Below are 15,164 nucleotides of genomic sequence, written 5' to 3' on the forward strand. Positions count from 1 at the left end.
ATAAACAAAAATAAGTATTTTTTTAAATGGAAGTACTGGGATTTCAGCACCCTCTAGGTGAAAACAAGGTGTATTTTACATATATTCTACAAAGCACTTATCTTCTCAAAACATATTAAAAGCTCACATAGGCAGGAAGATCTTGAGTTTGAGGCCAGTCTGGACCACATAGTTAATTCCAGGCCAGTCAGAGACCTGATCGAGACACAGTAACTTTAGAATGTTCTCTTTTATAATACATACGGTAAAGAAGACACAAGCCACATAAGCCAAGAAAGATTTTTTTTTTTCCTTATCATTTTAAGCATGGGCACTGAAGGAAACTGTGCCTGTGACATGAAACTGATAGGGTTAGAACATTTTTTCTTTTTTTTTTTTTGCATGCAGGTGAGACCCAGAGAACTTAATTTGAAGCACTTTCAAAGATAAATTTCACATGAAATGTCTACAGTGATCGATCAAGTGCTCAATATTGAAAATGTTGCTTAGAAAGCATTTCCTAAGAACAATAAAGGCCTATATCTGTCACCTTGGCTCCTTACAAAGTTTTAGGGCTGTACTTTTGTATGACTTGTAAAGATTCAAAATTTCCCATTTCAGTAGTTAGACAAACTGGAATAAAAATATATATAGGAAGCCATTTTGTCAGCCAGCATTCTGTTGGTGTAACAAATATTAATCCCTGAGCTAAATGGAAGTGTGAGTAGGAAAGTTTTATTTTGTCTGATGATTTCCATGATGCTTTATTCCATTGTCATCATAATGGAAACACACAGCATCGGAAGCCGTTGACCGTAACCAGGAAGTAAATGGCCGAGTCCCATTGTAATATCCCCTTCAAGGGACACCAACAATGACCTGTTTCACACTGGTTCCACCTTCTTGTAAGGCCAAGCAGGGGGCCACGCCTGTAGGATATGGGCCTTTGACGGCTTTTCTCTACCCACACTCACACACACAGTATGCTGGTACTTGACTTACCTAATGTGTCTGTCTATAATTTGTAAAGCAAGTAAAAGGTGGCCCACCTCTGCATTGATGGCTTAGGGTTCCAGCTTTATTTACTCTAAACGATGAGGAGTCTCAGTTTGTCAACAGTGGGAACACTTCCTAACACAGCCGATCACCATGAACTTGCCTGTGTCAGTTTCTCAGTAAACTCCTTGAGTGGTCTTTGTGCTCGGCAGTGTGGGGGTAGAGCTGCCATCGCTGGTTTCTGCTTTTGCATTTATGTCGCTGGGACAGACCCCAGAATGAGTCAGTGTCTAGCACAGATGAAAGCCACACAGAAGCCACACAGCGGTCGCGTGACTTTGTACTGAAAAGACCAGGTCTGCGGTAGAATATTCTGAACTTGAACCCTAAGCTTTAAATCTCTTTCCTGGTGGAGACCCTCTGGGTCAGCCCTGACAAGGTCCTCCGTCTTTAGCCACACTGTGTTTATCAACAAGCACACGTGGGGATGCTCATCTCTACCGCTACCTTCACCTGAGCAAGCATTTCAGTTTCTCTATCCCTGCCCTGCAAACTTACTTCCTGGTTATGGCTAAGCCCACACTGGATTTTATCCAATGCTTGGTGTCTTGAAATGGAGACGAGTGTCTTAAATCCAGAGCTCCATTTTGACCACCTCCCCTTTTGTACCCTCGCCTGCCCCCATATTTGCTGGCAGTGTAGGGTGTGGGTGAATGAGTACGTGAAGTAACGGATATGTACCAGGAATCCCGTGGCCGTCAAAACCATTGTCATCATCTGTCCACCTTCTCTTCTCCCCAAGCAAAGTCAGTTTTGCCATTTAAACTTGTATCCTGGACACTATCAAAACCTCTCTTATGGTTCTCTGTGCTCACCCCTGGACCTTCTCAAAATCAGGGGAAGGTGCACATCCTGCCTTCAGGTAGACCTCAAGGCAGGCTACAATGAAAGTGAATACAGTGTGTCTTGAGTGACTCTTTTCCCTCCCCGGTGTGGTAACCCTCACACTGCATTTGGAGCATTGTACAGACTCCCTATAGATACATTATCCTGACTAAAAAAAAAGAATCTCATGGCCAAGTGTAGTAACTCTTGCAGTTCTAACACTTGAGAGGCTAAGGCAAGAGGATTACAAGTTCAAGGTGAGCCTGGTCTAAAAAGCAAAGTAGAGGGTGGCCTGGTCTGAATAACAAGACCCTGGCTTTAAAGGGCGGTGGTGATTAATGCGCCAGGATTTATAATTAGAGTTTATAGAGTGGTTCTCCAAAGTTAAAATTTTCTGTGCAGTATTACCATGGTTCCCATCTTACTTATTCTAGGAAACTAAGGTTACTGTCCTGTCCACTGGCTGTCCTGTCTCTTTTCCATCTGCAACTTGATTCAGCTGATGGGTGTGAGCATTGAGTTAGAATACATTCATTCTCCTTGCTTATCTGTCCCCACCAGATGAAGGCAAAGCCACCGAGGCTCATCCAAGGGACAAAACCCAGGACACTTGAGTGTTCTAATCTGCCCTCTGTGGGAGTAATAGGCTTCCGGAGAACAAGATAGTATGCTGAAGTCACAATGACAAGCCTAGAAGGGCTGCAAATGTCACAGAGTCACCTCTGTAACCATGAGGAATGGTGAATGGAAAACAGGAGGCCACCTTCTAAAAATAGCCCTTGCCTTCTCGTTCACTTATGCACTGGCTCCTGTGCTATTTCAAATTTAAAAAATAATACTAAAGCAAAAAAAAAAAAAAAAAAAAAAAAGTGTGTGTGGGCTGGGTCTATAGGTCAGAGGTCCAGTGCTTGCCTGACATGTGCAGTGCCCTGGGGGGAGGTGACATTGGTGGGAATGTTGCTACCTCTGGGGGCAACAGGACTGTATCTGTGCTCTACAGCTCCGGTAGCATGACCCCAGGGATACTCGGCTGCAGGTCACAGAAAGCTTTTGTCTCAAAGGCAGGTGAACATGTTGGTCCAAAGGGACACAATGCAAGTGCCTATTTTCTCCTCTATTTCTACTCCTTATTCCCGAAACACTCAGAACTTGTGCTTTTTAATCGGAAGAACGCAGGCTCCCCAAATCACACCTAAACCGCTGCCAGTTGTGTGAACTCTAGACTTCTCCCTCCCTGTGATCTCCATTAGAGTTTATATTCACTCAAAGATCTTTGTGTTAACATCCATAAACACTCCGAAGATGTTTCTAATCCTCAAAACTTCATCATTCCCTAAGTCCACAATAGAGCTAAACAATGAACTCACTTGCTTTTCCTCCAAGAGATTTGATGGTTGTACAATTTTTATTATCTGCTGTTTTAAGCTATCTTATTCTGCATATCAACAGACTCTTGAAGAGGGGATTGTGGTAGGTTTTGTTTCCTAATGTATCCCAGAACGTGAAAGAGTAACGCTAATCATTTTCTTAGCATGCCACGGTTGTGTGTGTGTGTGTGTGTGTGTGTGTGTGGAGGGGTGAGGGGGTAGGAGGGGTAGGGATGGTAAGGGTGAGAGGGTGAGATGTAGAGGGATACCTCATAGTGCTCAAACACTCCTGACAATTGTAACTAGCAACATTGATACAATGCATAAAGCAGGCCTATACCTCTGTGTTCAGGATCTGCCTGGTGGTAACTAAATCCAGAATCTGCCTTTCTTTTGTCATGGATGATATCTAGAAAGCATATTCCTTTCAAACAGCACTCAGTAGACATGGGTATTTGAGAAACGGTTCTAGTATAGTTGATTTTTACTAAGTCTTCCTCTAATTAGCTAAGTTTCGTGCACACAGTCATGTACATGTAGACAGCAGTTATATTTATACTGAAGTATCCTTTTCTCATTTAAATAGCTTCCAGTGAAGACTGTCATGAACATTTGCTTATTTGTTTTTAGTAACGCAAGGTAACTTCAGCCACCTAACCCACGTAGGAAAGCATGCACAATGCTCCAAGTCGGGGCTCTGTTTGTGACTTCCTCAGTTGGAGCATTTCGGACTTCCTGTATGGTTCTTTCCCAAATGTCAAATTTCCACTTCTGTCTCTTGCTGTGATGTGGGGATGCCCAGGCTTTGGGTAAAAGTCACAGCTGTTATTATTCATTTGTGGCACCAGCTGTCCTCCTCAGGTACGAAGAATTTAAGATGTGTGTGTACTGCTTCTGGAAGAAGCTTAATAGGCAACTTGGAATTTTGCCAAATCACAGCTAGCCATCACTTCCTCTGTTCATGCTGGCCAGACACTAGTGTTTTTCAGTTATGAAGGGAGGTGTGTTTGCAATGGGACAGGTAAGGGGGTTGTGAACCCACGCTGTAGAGTGCTCTCAGCAGGTTCCAGTTTTCGGCTCACAGGTTTTCACACATATCAAATTGTTTAATCTTCCCAGCTGCCCACAAGACACATGCAGTGACCTCATTTTCAGATGAGGAAATAAAAAACAGAGCTTTTAAGTTACTGAAGACTCAGAGCTGACACTGGAATTCAAGCTAAGCATCATAAGGAACAGGGACTTTCCAGCTCGCTTCGTGATGGAGACCTATTATTGTTCTAAAGAAGGTGGATCGGTTTCAACTTCCATCTTCCCTGTTATGGCTATTGCCCTGTATTTAGGTGAAATGCCATTTGAGAGATGCTTAAGTGTTTTTGTAGCATTTAGTTTGTTTATTTATTTTCAATGCACTCATGGAAGTCAGGGGAGAAGTTTCTGGAGTCTGTTCTCCCTCTCCACCACATGGGGCCCAGCGTGAAACTCAGGTCATCGGGTTTGTCATTGAGCACCTTTACCAGTGAGCCATCTCACCAGCCATCTCCTTCAAGCTTGCACTACAGAATAAAATCTTGGCATAAGAAAGCTACCCAGGAAGCATCCTCAGACAGTAGGCCTGACTATATGTCTTTTGAGAAAGGACATCACACTGCCTGAGTAACTAAGCAAGGCAAACACAAATGGAAAGATGGGTGAACGAACCCTGGGAAGGGAAATGGGAAATAAGAATGAGAGGAGCTGGGGACAAAGTCTTTCAAGGGAACGTCATAGTTTCAGGAAGCAGGACATGCACTGGTTACAAAGCTTCTCATCGTCTTCCTCACTCTGGGGCCCGTGTGTTTGAATTGCTTTCCAGGCAGTTAGAAATGAAAAGGCAGACCTGTTGAGTCTCCAGGCCCCTCGAAAACCATTCTTGATCTCAAACACTTTATGGTCCAGTTGGGAGACCTAACAAGATGACATTAGTGCATAAAATAAATATGAAAATAAAAGTTTCCTAAGTGTGTGCCAAGCTACATTTTGTTTGCAAAACAACACCCTAGGCCTGAGGCCATTCCTGTCTTTTTTCTGAGTTTCATCTAGAGGAGTCCCCTAGCACAATCACAGTGTTGGGTATGGATTTATAGATGTCACATAAGCTGTCACATGTACTGTTATCCAGCAGCCCATCGATGTAGAATGCCTATGCTGGTCCAGTTCTGATCATCTGAGAACTGCACCTCTACTGAACAAGACAAGCCACGCTTCATGTCTGCGGCAGGAAGCGACCTTCAGGGAGTTCAGAAACTGAAGTGAAACTTGGAACTAAGCGGCCAGGGCAGGCAGTTTCTGATCTGCTTCCCTCTCTGTCCTCTGCCACGCCCCCCCACCTCTCCACACCCACCCTCCTCCCCTTTGCTTTTTATCTGATTCTTCCAACCAAGTTCCTCTGTCTAAATTCACCAACCGAGAGCATCTTTCCTATAGCGTGGAGACACTGTCTTGGGCTTGGGGTGGAAGTCATGAGCTGTGCATCTCTAGCTGGCTCAATTTAAGAACACTGGAGTGCAGGAGGAGGAGGGAATGCTTTGGTACATTCTCCCAGGATGCAAGGACAAGCTGAACAAGAGAGCAAAGGGAACCAGCTCAGTAGTCACAGGCAGTCTGAGGCTGTCAGTGATGGACATGTCCTCTACTCTTCTCACAAATGGACTTTCAGTCATGTTTGTGGAGCAGGAAACGGCAGTCAACTTCTACTGAAGTTGCTGAGCCTTCTTCTAGAGGAGGAGCCAAGTGAAATGAATCCAATTAGTGTGCACTCACACACCTGCACATATCCACGCATGCATTCACTCGAGCACACACACTAGAGCTTGAACATGCATGGAGGGGGCGAGAAAGATAGGGGGAGGAAGGGGGAAAGAGCAGAGGGAATGAATGAGTAATGATAAGAGGACTTAGAGTGTGGAGCTAGAGAGAGGGCCCAGCAGTTAAAAGTGCTTGCTCTCCTTGCTGAGGGCCAGAGTTTGATTCCAGTCAAGAAGCTGAGGTGCCTGTAATTCCAACTCCAGGAGATCTGACACACTCTGGCCTCTGCAGACACCAGCATACACATGCACACAAATACAGACACATACACACACACTAAAACCTTTAAAAAAAAAAGTTGTCAAAAATTTAGTCATTAGAGTTTCATTTAAGGACTTTTAAATGTTCTTTATCACAGAATAATGTCTACTTTTTAATCTTTCCACAAACACCCGTTATCTGGTGCACAGCTTCCCTGTGAGGGAAGTTCAGCTGTTTGCACTAGTTAGAGGAAGAACAAAAGCAGAGAAGTGCTGTACTAGGTCAGTCGGTACAGCGGGGCAGGGAAGGGGCTGTCCAGCCTGGTCTTGACTGGTGGGTCCAGGGATCTTTCCACAGTGCCCGAGTGGCTATCTGGCAAAATCAGTGGGGTTGTTTCTTGGGGGTAGGACACGAGCCCTGAGCTCATCCAGCATCTACAGACTGAGCACTGTAGCCCTGACCTCACCCAGTGTCTACAGATGTGAGCAGTGTTCACATAGACCCCATCTACAGATGTGAGCAGTGTTCACATAGACCCCCCCTCCATCTACAGATGTGAGCAGTGTTCACATAGACCCCATCTGCAGATGTGAGCAGTGTTCACATAGACCCCATCTACAGATGTGAGCAGTGTTCACATAGACCCCCCCTCCATCTACAGATGTGAGCAGTGTTCACATAGACCCCATCTGCAGATGTGAGCAGTGTTCACATAGACCCCATCTACAGATGTGAGCAGTGTTCACATAGACCCCATCTACAGATGTGAGCAGTGTTCACATAGACCCCATCTACAGATGTGAGCAGTGTTCACATAGACCCCATCTACAGATGTGAGCAGTGTTCACATAGACCCCATCTACAGATGTGAGCAGTGTTCACATAGACCCCCCTCCATCTACAGATGTGAGCAGTGTTCACATAGACCCCCCTCCATCTACAGATGTGAGCAGTGTTCACATAGACCCCCCCCTCCATCTACAGATGTGAGCAGTTTCACATAGACCCTCATCTACAGATGTGAGCAGTGTTCACATAGACCCCATCTACAGATGTGAGCAGTGTTCACATAGACCCCATCTACAGATGTGAGCAGTGTTCACATAGACCCCCCCTCCATCTACAGATGTGAGCAGTGTTCACATAGACCCTCATCTACAGATGTGAGCAGTGTTCACATAGACCCCATCTACAGATGTGAGCAGTGTTCACATAGACCCCCCCTCCATCTACAGATGTGAGCAGTGTTCACATAGCCCTCTCCTTAGCTCACCCTGTGTCTATAGATGTGAGCAGTGTTCATGTAGCCCTTGGGCCTGCTCAAAGGCCGCTCTTGACTTAGATGCCAGGCTTTCATTCTGACTCCTGCCCCACATATGACTGATAGATTCTCAGAAAGTCACCGACAATGTGCAAGAGCAGAGCGTGCCCTCTGATAACTGCCAAGCCGTTTGTCATTGTGAGCCCCGTGCTATTGGTGTGAACAGGACACACAGAGGGGCTCGGATCTGTTGTCTAAGGCAGCATCACACAGGCCTTCTTTTGTCTTTGCTAAACACCCCCTTCTCTGACTTTGTGGCAGCCAGGGTATCTGATTTGACGTCAGTCTTGTATAAGCACTGTATACATCATAAGTACCACGCAGTGCTTTGAAGCGATACAGTCATCATTAACATTCTAGGATTTTGCATCACCAAGGAGGTATTTTCTAGCATTATTTGCCCCAGTTTGTGTCTATCTTTTCTATAGTTTTTTTCAATTCATCGTTTCAAAGACAGCCACCTATGCAGACTGTTCCTCCCCTCCCCAGCTTCTATCTTCTGCCCTTCTTTATTCATGTGCTCATATGCATCTTACACCAGAAATGCACTGACCTTGTGTTTCTGGTCCCTGGATCTTGACTGTCATAGTAAGAGCAGGTACCCCATGTCTGCTGTGATGGCCTCATGGCCAACACATGTACTTGGGACAGAACAGAGCAAATGACCTAATGATTGAATTACTTATTTTCTTCAGGCCTTGTTCAGTCCTGAATAGAGCTGCTAGAGAAAAGACCACTTAAAATAAAAAGCCAGGAGGAGGCTGGGGGTAAGGCTCAGTGGTTGAGCTCTTGCCTAGCTCATCCAGGACTTGGGGTGTGATCTTTAACAATCCCATTCCTACCCCAGAAAATTATCAAGAAGCCATTGCAATGGAGAAATGGAAAAGGACTTCGGCTTTCTTTGTTGTCAAAGTTTCTAGTTTGTGATTGACTGATCAGTAAGGGAAGTTCACCGAATGGGAAATGTCAGGATGCTGAGTCAGAAGTTCTCTGAGTCTTCAAATGATGTTCTCAGGGCCTACTTGTCTGGGCTGACCCTCCTATCTGCCTGGTCCCCTCTTCTAGATGGAAGTGAGAACCATTAGAAACAAGCTTCTTCCTGGTCTGCTCAGGCCATACTTCCCCAAGTCCCAGGCTTCCTTGGGGTGCTAGGAGAGCAGGGGAAGAAGGGTGGGAGGCCACGGTTTTGAGGCCCACCTACTTGCTATATGTTTCAATGCTGCTATGCAGTAAAGGCAGAGGCATATACTTTCCCTGTGCCCTGTGCTTTCTGCTCTGACTTCATGGCTCTGTTGAAGTCTACTTGCAAATTTTCTGGTCATTGCTTCAGTCGATGGCAATCGCCTTTCTGAATATCCCTCTATGTTCCCATTACTCTATGGATCTCATCACCCTGCTCACTTAATGACTATGTTGATTATTCATGTCTATACCTCTGCATCCACGTTATGCGCCTTGTGTGAAACTGGTACTCTCCGAATGCTGAGAAGATGAGCAAGCACATGTTTATAACGATGCAGGGAGGGGAGAGTGAGAAGGCTCAGCTGGGAAGAGCACTTGCTTGGCAAGCCTGGTGACCTGGATTTTACCCCTGGAGACCCAGGGTGGATGAATCCAAAAGTTGTCCTCTGACCTCCACATTTGACACATACACACAGATTGACCAATCAATCAACCAACCAATCAATAGACTTTACAATTCAGCCAGTCACCTAGCCAACATTTGGTTCTACCCTCGGGGTCATATTGAATTACATGTATACATGTATGTATATTTCTGTTTTCTTTCAGGGACTCTGATTGTTTTGAAACATCCCTATCCAAGAAAAGTAGAAGAGCCATCCATTTATGAATCAGTCCGGGTGCACACAGCAATGCAGACAGGAAGAACAGAAAATGACCTTGTGCCCACTGCACCTTCTGTAAGTGCCCCCATGCTTTTCCCTGAATGCCATCAAATGTGGCAAGAGCTAAAGGTCATGAGCTCATATGAACCTTCCAGCTTGGAGCCAACCAAGTGGCATGTGCTTGTAAAGCCAGCTCTTGGAACTCTGAACTTGAGAGTTGCTACGAGTTCAACCCTGAGCTAAACAGAGGGTTTCTTGTCAGCCAGAGCTGTCTTCTGGCACCCTCTCCTGTCTTGAAAAGCAAGCAAACAAAGAAACAACAAAACAGTGTATTCTAGATGGAGCATAAAACTTGGAAAGTAATATTCATATTTGAAGGCTATAATTTAGTTCATCTGGTTCAAGGAAAATTAAAGACAAAACAAAAAAAAGGACCTACAAATGCTTTAGTTGAGGATAGCTCAGTGTTTCAGTGCTGGCGTGGTGCTGTGAGGTCCTAGGTTCCATCACCAGTTGGACGGACACACACACACACACACACACACACACACACACACACACACAGGGGTGGGGGCATGCCTTAGTGAAAGGATTTGAAAACTTGGAAAACATCACTGGAAAGTCTCTCCTTATATAGCCAATCAGGTTCATGGTGGAGTAGAGGAGAGCGAACTAAGCAGTCGTTCTTTGACAAGCTGCTTAAGAGTTAGAAAAACAATTTCCTGTGCATTTCAACTGTCCATGGGAGGAAAAAAAGCCTTCTCCAGTTTCACCATAAAACTTGGGGTGCAACTGGGCATAGTGGTGCACACCTTTAATCCCAGCACTTGGAAGGCACAGGCAGGCTGATTCTGAGTTCAAGGCCAGTCTGCTCTTCAGAGTGAGTTCCAGGAAGGCAGGGATTATATAGAGAAGCCCTGTCTTGAAATACCAACGGGAAAAAAAAATACCTTGGGGTACTATTTTCCTAACTGGTACCCACAGAGAGGAAGTATTCATACATCTTTGCAGCATGAGCCCCCTTTTGTATGAGTGTTTCAGAAGTGCTCATGTCTGTAGGTTCCTCCTATACCCCCTCCATTCCCTATTCTCAAAGTTTACTCGACGTCTCTTCCTAGCAAGCTGAATACTTCCAGTAGGAGGACTCTCAATTTTTTTCAGATGATAAAAATGGCAATGCCCAAATAAAACACCAAGAATCAGTTCCACTCCTGAAAAACAGTCACTTGCAATTAGTTATCTCCCAACCACATTAAAACAAATGAGGTCTCCCTATCCCCGAAGTGATATTTCTTTTTCCATTCCGATACCAAAGAAGGCTTCCTTGTTATATACCACACTGGGTGTGATGGTGTGATCTGATAATTCCAACACCGGGGAGGTTAACCTTGAGGCTAGCCAAGGCTATGTAGAAAGATGCTGTGCCAATAAAAGAGGAAGAATGGCATTGGCTGGACTGTGACTCAGTGGGTAAGGCACTAGCCACATAAGCTGAGCACCTGGGTTATGATCACCACAGGCCGTGTAAAAAGCAAGACTCAGCAACACACACATTTTTATTCCCCATGAGACGATGGAAGGCAGAGACAGGGCGGCCTCTGGAAGACTCGAGTCCAGCTAGCCTGGTGTGTCTCTAAGGTGAAGATACTCGAGGTTGCACTTTGACCTCCGTAAACATGCTGTAGCACACATATGCAACATATACACAGGGATCATGTTTTTGTAACCCGGATAGTTATTGGTATGCCTTTTTTTTTTTTTTTTTTTTTTTTTTTTTTTACCATTTTCCTTCAACCCCTCAAAAGTTGGTTGAGAAAAACAGTTTTTGTGCATGCCAGGGATGGTGGGGTGGGCTTTGTGAAAGGGTTGGCAAAAGGAAGCATCAGACGTTAGAACTGGAGAAATCCAGGAAAGCAGAGTGGGTGACACATATTCCAGAGTCAGTGGGGACAAGAGACCAGACCAATACTTGCTTTCTGCTCAGTTCTTCTTTTCTATCCAGCCAGTTCCCTTCTTTCCTCTATCCCCATTCTTAGCTCTCTAGCCCATCACAAAACCACCTCTCCTATCAATTGTCTGCTTAACTCCACAATCTCCTCTGCTAGAATTTTGTTACTGAGAAAAAAAATTATGCAATCTATTCTGATCACACTCTCCCCTCCCCCAACTTCTCCCAGATTCTTCCCATCTCCCTACCCACCTAACTCATGCCCTTTTACTCTGTCTTTAAGAAACAAACAAAAACCAAGAAATGTACCTCAAAAACAAAACTCAAAACATACATGCAAAATACCAGTAACACACACACACACACACACACACACACACACACACACACACACACTGCCCCCCAAAAGCAAAATGAGACAAACAGTCTACTAATAGCAGTGAGTTTGCTTTGTGTTGGCCAACTGCTCCCAGGCATTAGGTCTACCCTGAAACATGATTAGCGAACGTAGTGAGATGCCGTCGAAGAAAATGATTTTTGCTTTGTCTGCAGGTTTCAGTTGCAAGTAGTTTCTTGGGCGTTCCCCTCTTGGACTCTGCTAGACTTCTGAAGATTCCTGATCAGTGAAACTCGCATCTCCTACAAGTTTCTTTCATCAGGAGTAGGAATCAGTCAATTTGTAATTTGTAGCTTTGGCCTTAGCAGAGAAGACTAGGACTCTTTAGAGCAAATTATGGAACTCTTACTGCTTTCTGTTTGCTCCCTCCATGTGCCAGATAGATCACCTGCCCAAGTATGTAGACACTGTAACACAGGAGGGAATTTTTAAACAGTGCTTAGTGCTTGGTCAACAAGGAACACACATTATATAACGAGAGACCCGTGAAATTTATTATGTAATGATACCAACCAAAACAATGAAGACTTTTAGTACATCCTGAAACATATCTCATTATTTTGCTTATGGAAGCCTGGACTGACATGGTCGAGGGACAAATTTTGTCCCCTACTGAGCACAAGGACTTTGTTTACTAATTGTTCCAAACAGCCATCTGATGTGGCACGTCTGTCTCCCGGTTGCAAGGTCTGAGATGTCCACACTTCTGTTTTCTTTTTTGAGAATTCAGTTCCTACCTCAGTCTGTGGAGGAAGAACATTATATCACACTTACAGAAGAAGAACTTGCTTGAAGTAAAAATGAAAGTGTCCCCATTTCCCTCAAATGAGGGTGCTTACATAAAATTACTTAATATCCTTTGTCAATTGCATCTAGGGAAATTATTACTTAAGTATTGTGAAAAGCAATGCATTAGGTTCCTGGGGTAAGAGTAAATTTAATGAACTCATTTGTTAAACTGTTTTAAGCCCAGATTTAAGTGCCTTGAGTTTTTCGGTAAACTTGACAAAGGCCCACCCTCATTGAGTTCCTGTTTTAGTGCAGGTCACAGACAAAAGTCAGCATAATATAATATCAAATGGGTTAAGGGAAGGACAGAGCAACCTCTCTGAGCAAGTGACATTGGGACAGAAATGTCATCTCAAGGAAGGTGGAAATGTGTTATGTGCATATATATAAAATTGTCAACAAACAAAATCTTAAAAAAAAAAATAATAAAAGAAGGAACAGTTTACATTCAAGGAGTAACAAGACAGAGTAGACAGAAAAAGTAACACAAAATACCTGAGGCAGGAATTCCATTGAGGGACTTCAAGGACTAACAAGGTCAGCAACGCTTGGAGGCGTGAGCCAGACCAGAGAACCAGTTAGAGTTGCTTCCCAGCTGTAGGAAGGCTGAAGCAAGCTAAATGTCCTGCAGTGCCTGAAGATTCATCACAGCCCAAGTGCCACCTCTCTCCTTCTTGTGCCCTGAAAGTCTCACTATCCAAGGCAGAGAGTCTTTGCTCCGGGTGTTGAGAAAGTTTGAGAGCATTCCTCATTTAAATCTTCACATTTGGAAAGAGGCCCCCTAACTACTAATTGTTCAGTGGACTTGCTGCTAAGTTAGGGGCAAGGAGACCTCTTAGGACACGAACTAGTCACCTTCAAGATGTTGTGCAGGAATGAGAACACGGGAAGATAGACTGAATGTAGTTATATTCCAGGAGACAATGGATTTCAAGTTTCTGAGTAGATTGGCTTGGTGAATCCTTAGCTTCCCTTTCAACAACCCTCTCCTTTTTAAAAAGAAAGTTTCCTTTGCTTCTGTGACATCTTTCTTCTTGGGTGCATCTCACTGCTCCTAGGACCCACCAAGTTTACAGTTTCTCCAATGAGGATGGGTTTGATAACATGAGAGGTATTGCTAGCTTTCTTCACTTAAAATTGCTTTATTGCTTTTGTTATTAATAAAGATTTTAGGAAAGCTACTGGGAACTGAGTAAATATGCATACTCTTTTCCTTGCTAAAATTTGGCATAGCAGTCAGTGTTTATTAGCTTTCTTAACTACAGCTCTGGTTATTGAGAGTGGTGAGCCTCAGACGCTCTTACTTTTTTATGTTTACTGTCTGTCAGGCTGCACTAAGGGGAAGCTCTTCATTTCTCACATTAGCCAGTGTTTTGTGTATTGATGGATTAAGATCCTGACTATCACAGTTTATTTTGAGCTTTCAAAATTGCCTGAAATTTGTCGAGTAAGAGCCTTTTCAAGGTGGCTTCTGTGTCTATTGCCTCTTGACATTTTGATAGCTTTACATTTTGATAGCAAGATGCCCTAGACTTAGCACATGCTGTCCTTGGGCTCATATATAGAACCAACTATTTTTTTTTAAATGCCTTGTTCTTCTTTGTCTTTTAAAGTGGTACTTTATAATCTATATCTGAGCCCCAGATACCTGTTTCGATTGAAATGTTACTTTCCCACCTACTGGGGGATAAGGAAATGATGCATGTGTCTGCATGTGTACCTATGCATTTATGTCTGTGTCTATTTGTCCGTCTGCCCATCCACTCTTCCCTCCATGGATACACAACACTGACTGAAGTCCTTACCAAAACCACAAGGCTCATTCTAGGTTTTTCCTTTTTCATGGTTGGGACACCCTTCTCCCATGGGAGATATATGGATTCCGTTATCTGGAATTTGCGGGTCAACAGAGTGTAAGCAATCTCTATCTACTACACCTGCTGCCCATCCCCCTACCCAAACTTCCTGCCACTCGATGATTAGTTCCAGGCCACTGCCAACCCCTCTCCCTGCAGATGTCTACTTCCCCCGTTTCTCTGTGACTACACCGGTCGCCACCCCCACCCATTTGGAAAGAAGCCCTCACCCCAGCCCGTTTCATCACCCACACAAGCTGCTCCCACAGCTAGCATCAGCATCCACATGAATTCTCCCTGTTCTCTGCGTGGACTCCACCACTCTGTGACCTGGTGCATGAATGTCAGATGACCCAGTCTGCAAAGAGTCTCCCACAGCCCCGGGGAGAGTTTTGAGAGCTAGGTTAAAGACCATTGGCAACCATGTTCCTCATAGAACAGGACAGAGGGCCAGCCTGTGGCTTGGCGTAAAGCGCTTGCCTGGAGGAAGGGTTCACCCCCTAGCACTGCAGGATAAAACAGGACAGGGACACACGGCCATACGTGACAATTCTGGGATTCACCCCAGCCTTTTTCTTTTTCAGCTTGGCACCAAAGAAGGCTACCTCACCAAGCAGGGCGGCCTGGTAAAGGTAAGAGAGCGTGGTTTGCTCATGGCGCCGCAGGAAAGACACCACACCGTAGACTAAAATGTTTTTAAAGGAAAATTATAAGCTTATTTTAAGCCACTT

General features: G+C 44.5%; 1 protein-coding gene across 1 annotated transcript in view; it reads left to right on the forward strand.

Annotated features, from left to right (window-relative positions):
- Window positions 1-15,164, forward strand: part of Dapp1 (dual adaptor of phosphotyrosine and 3-phosphoinositides 1) — a 42,422-nt gene that overhangs the window by 19,671 nt on the left and 7,587 nt on the right. Inside the window, exons 4-5 of the mRNA XM_051185428.1 lie at window positions 9,388-9,518; window positions 15,018-15,065. Of these exons, the coding sequence (XP_051041385.1) occupies window positions 9,388-9,518; window positions 15,018-15,065 (179 nt within the window). The remainder of the gene's footprint in view (window positions 1-9,387; window positions 9,519-15,017; window positions 15,066-15,164) is intronic.

This window comes from Phodopus roborovskii, unplaced genomic scaffold, assembly GCF_943737965.1.
Source record: "Phodopus roborovskii unplaced genomic scaffold, PHOROB, whole genome shotgun sequence".
NCBI classification, from domain to species: domain Eukaryota; kingdom Metazoa; phylum Chordata; class Mammalia; order Rodentia; family Cricetidae; genus Phodopus; species Phodopus roborovskii.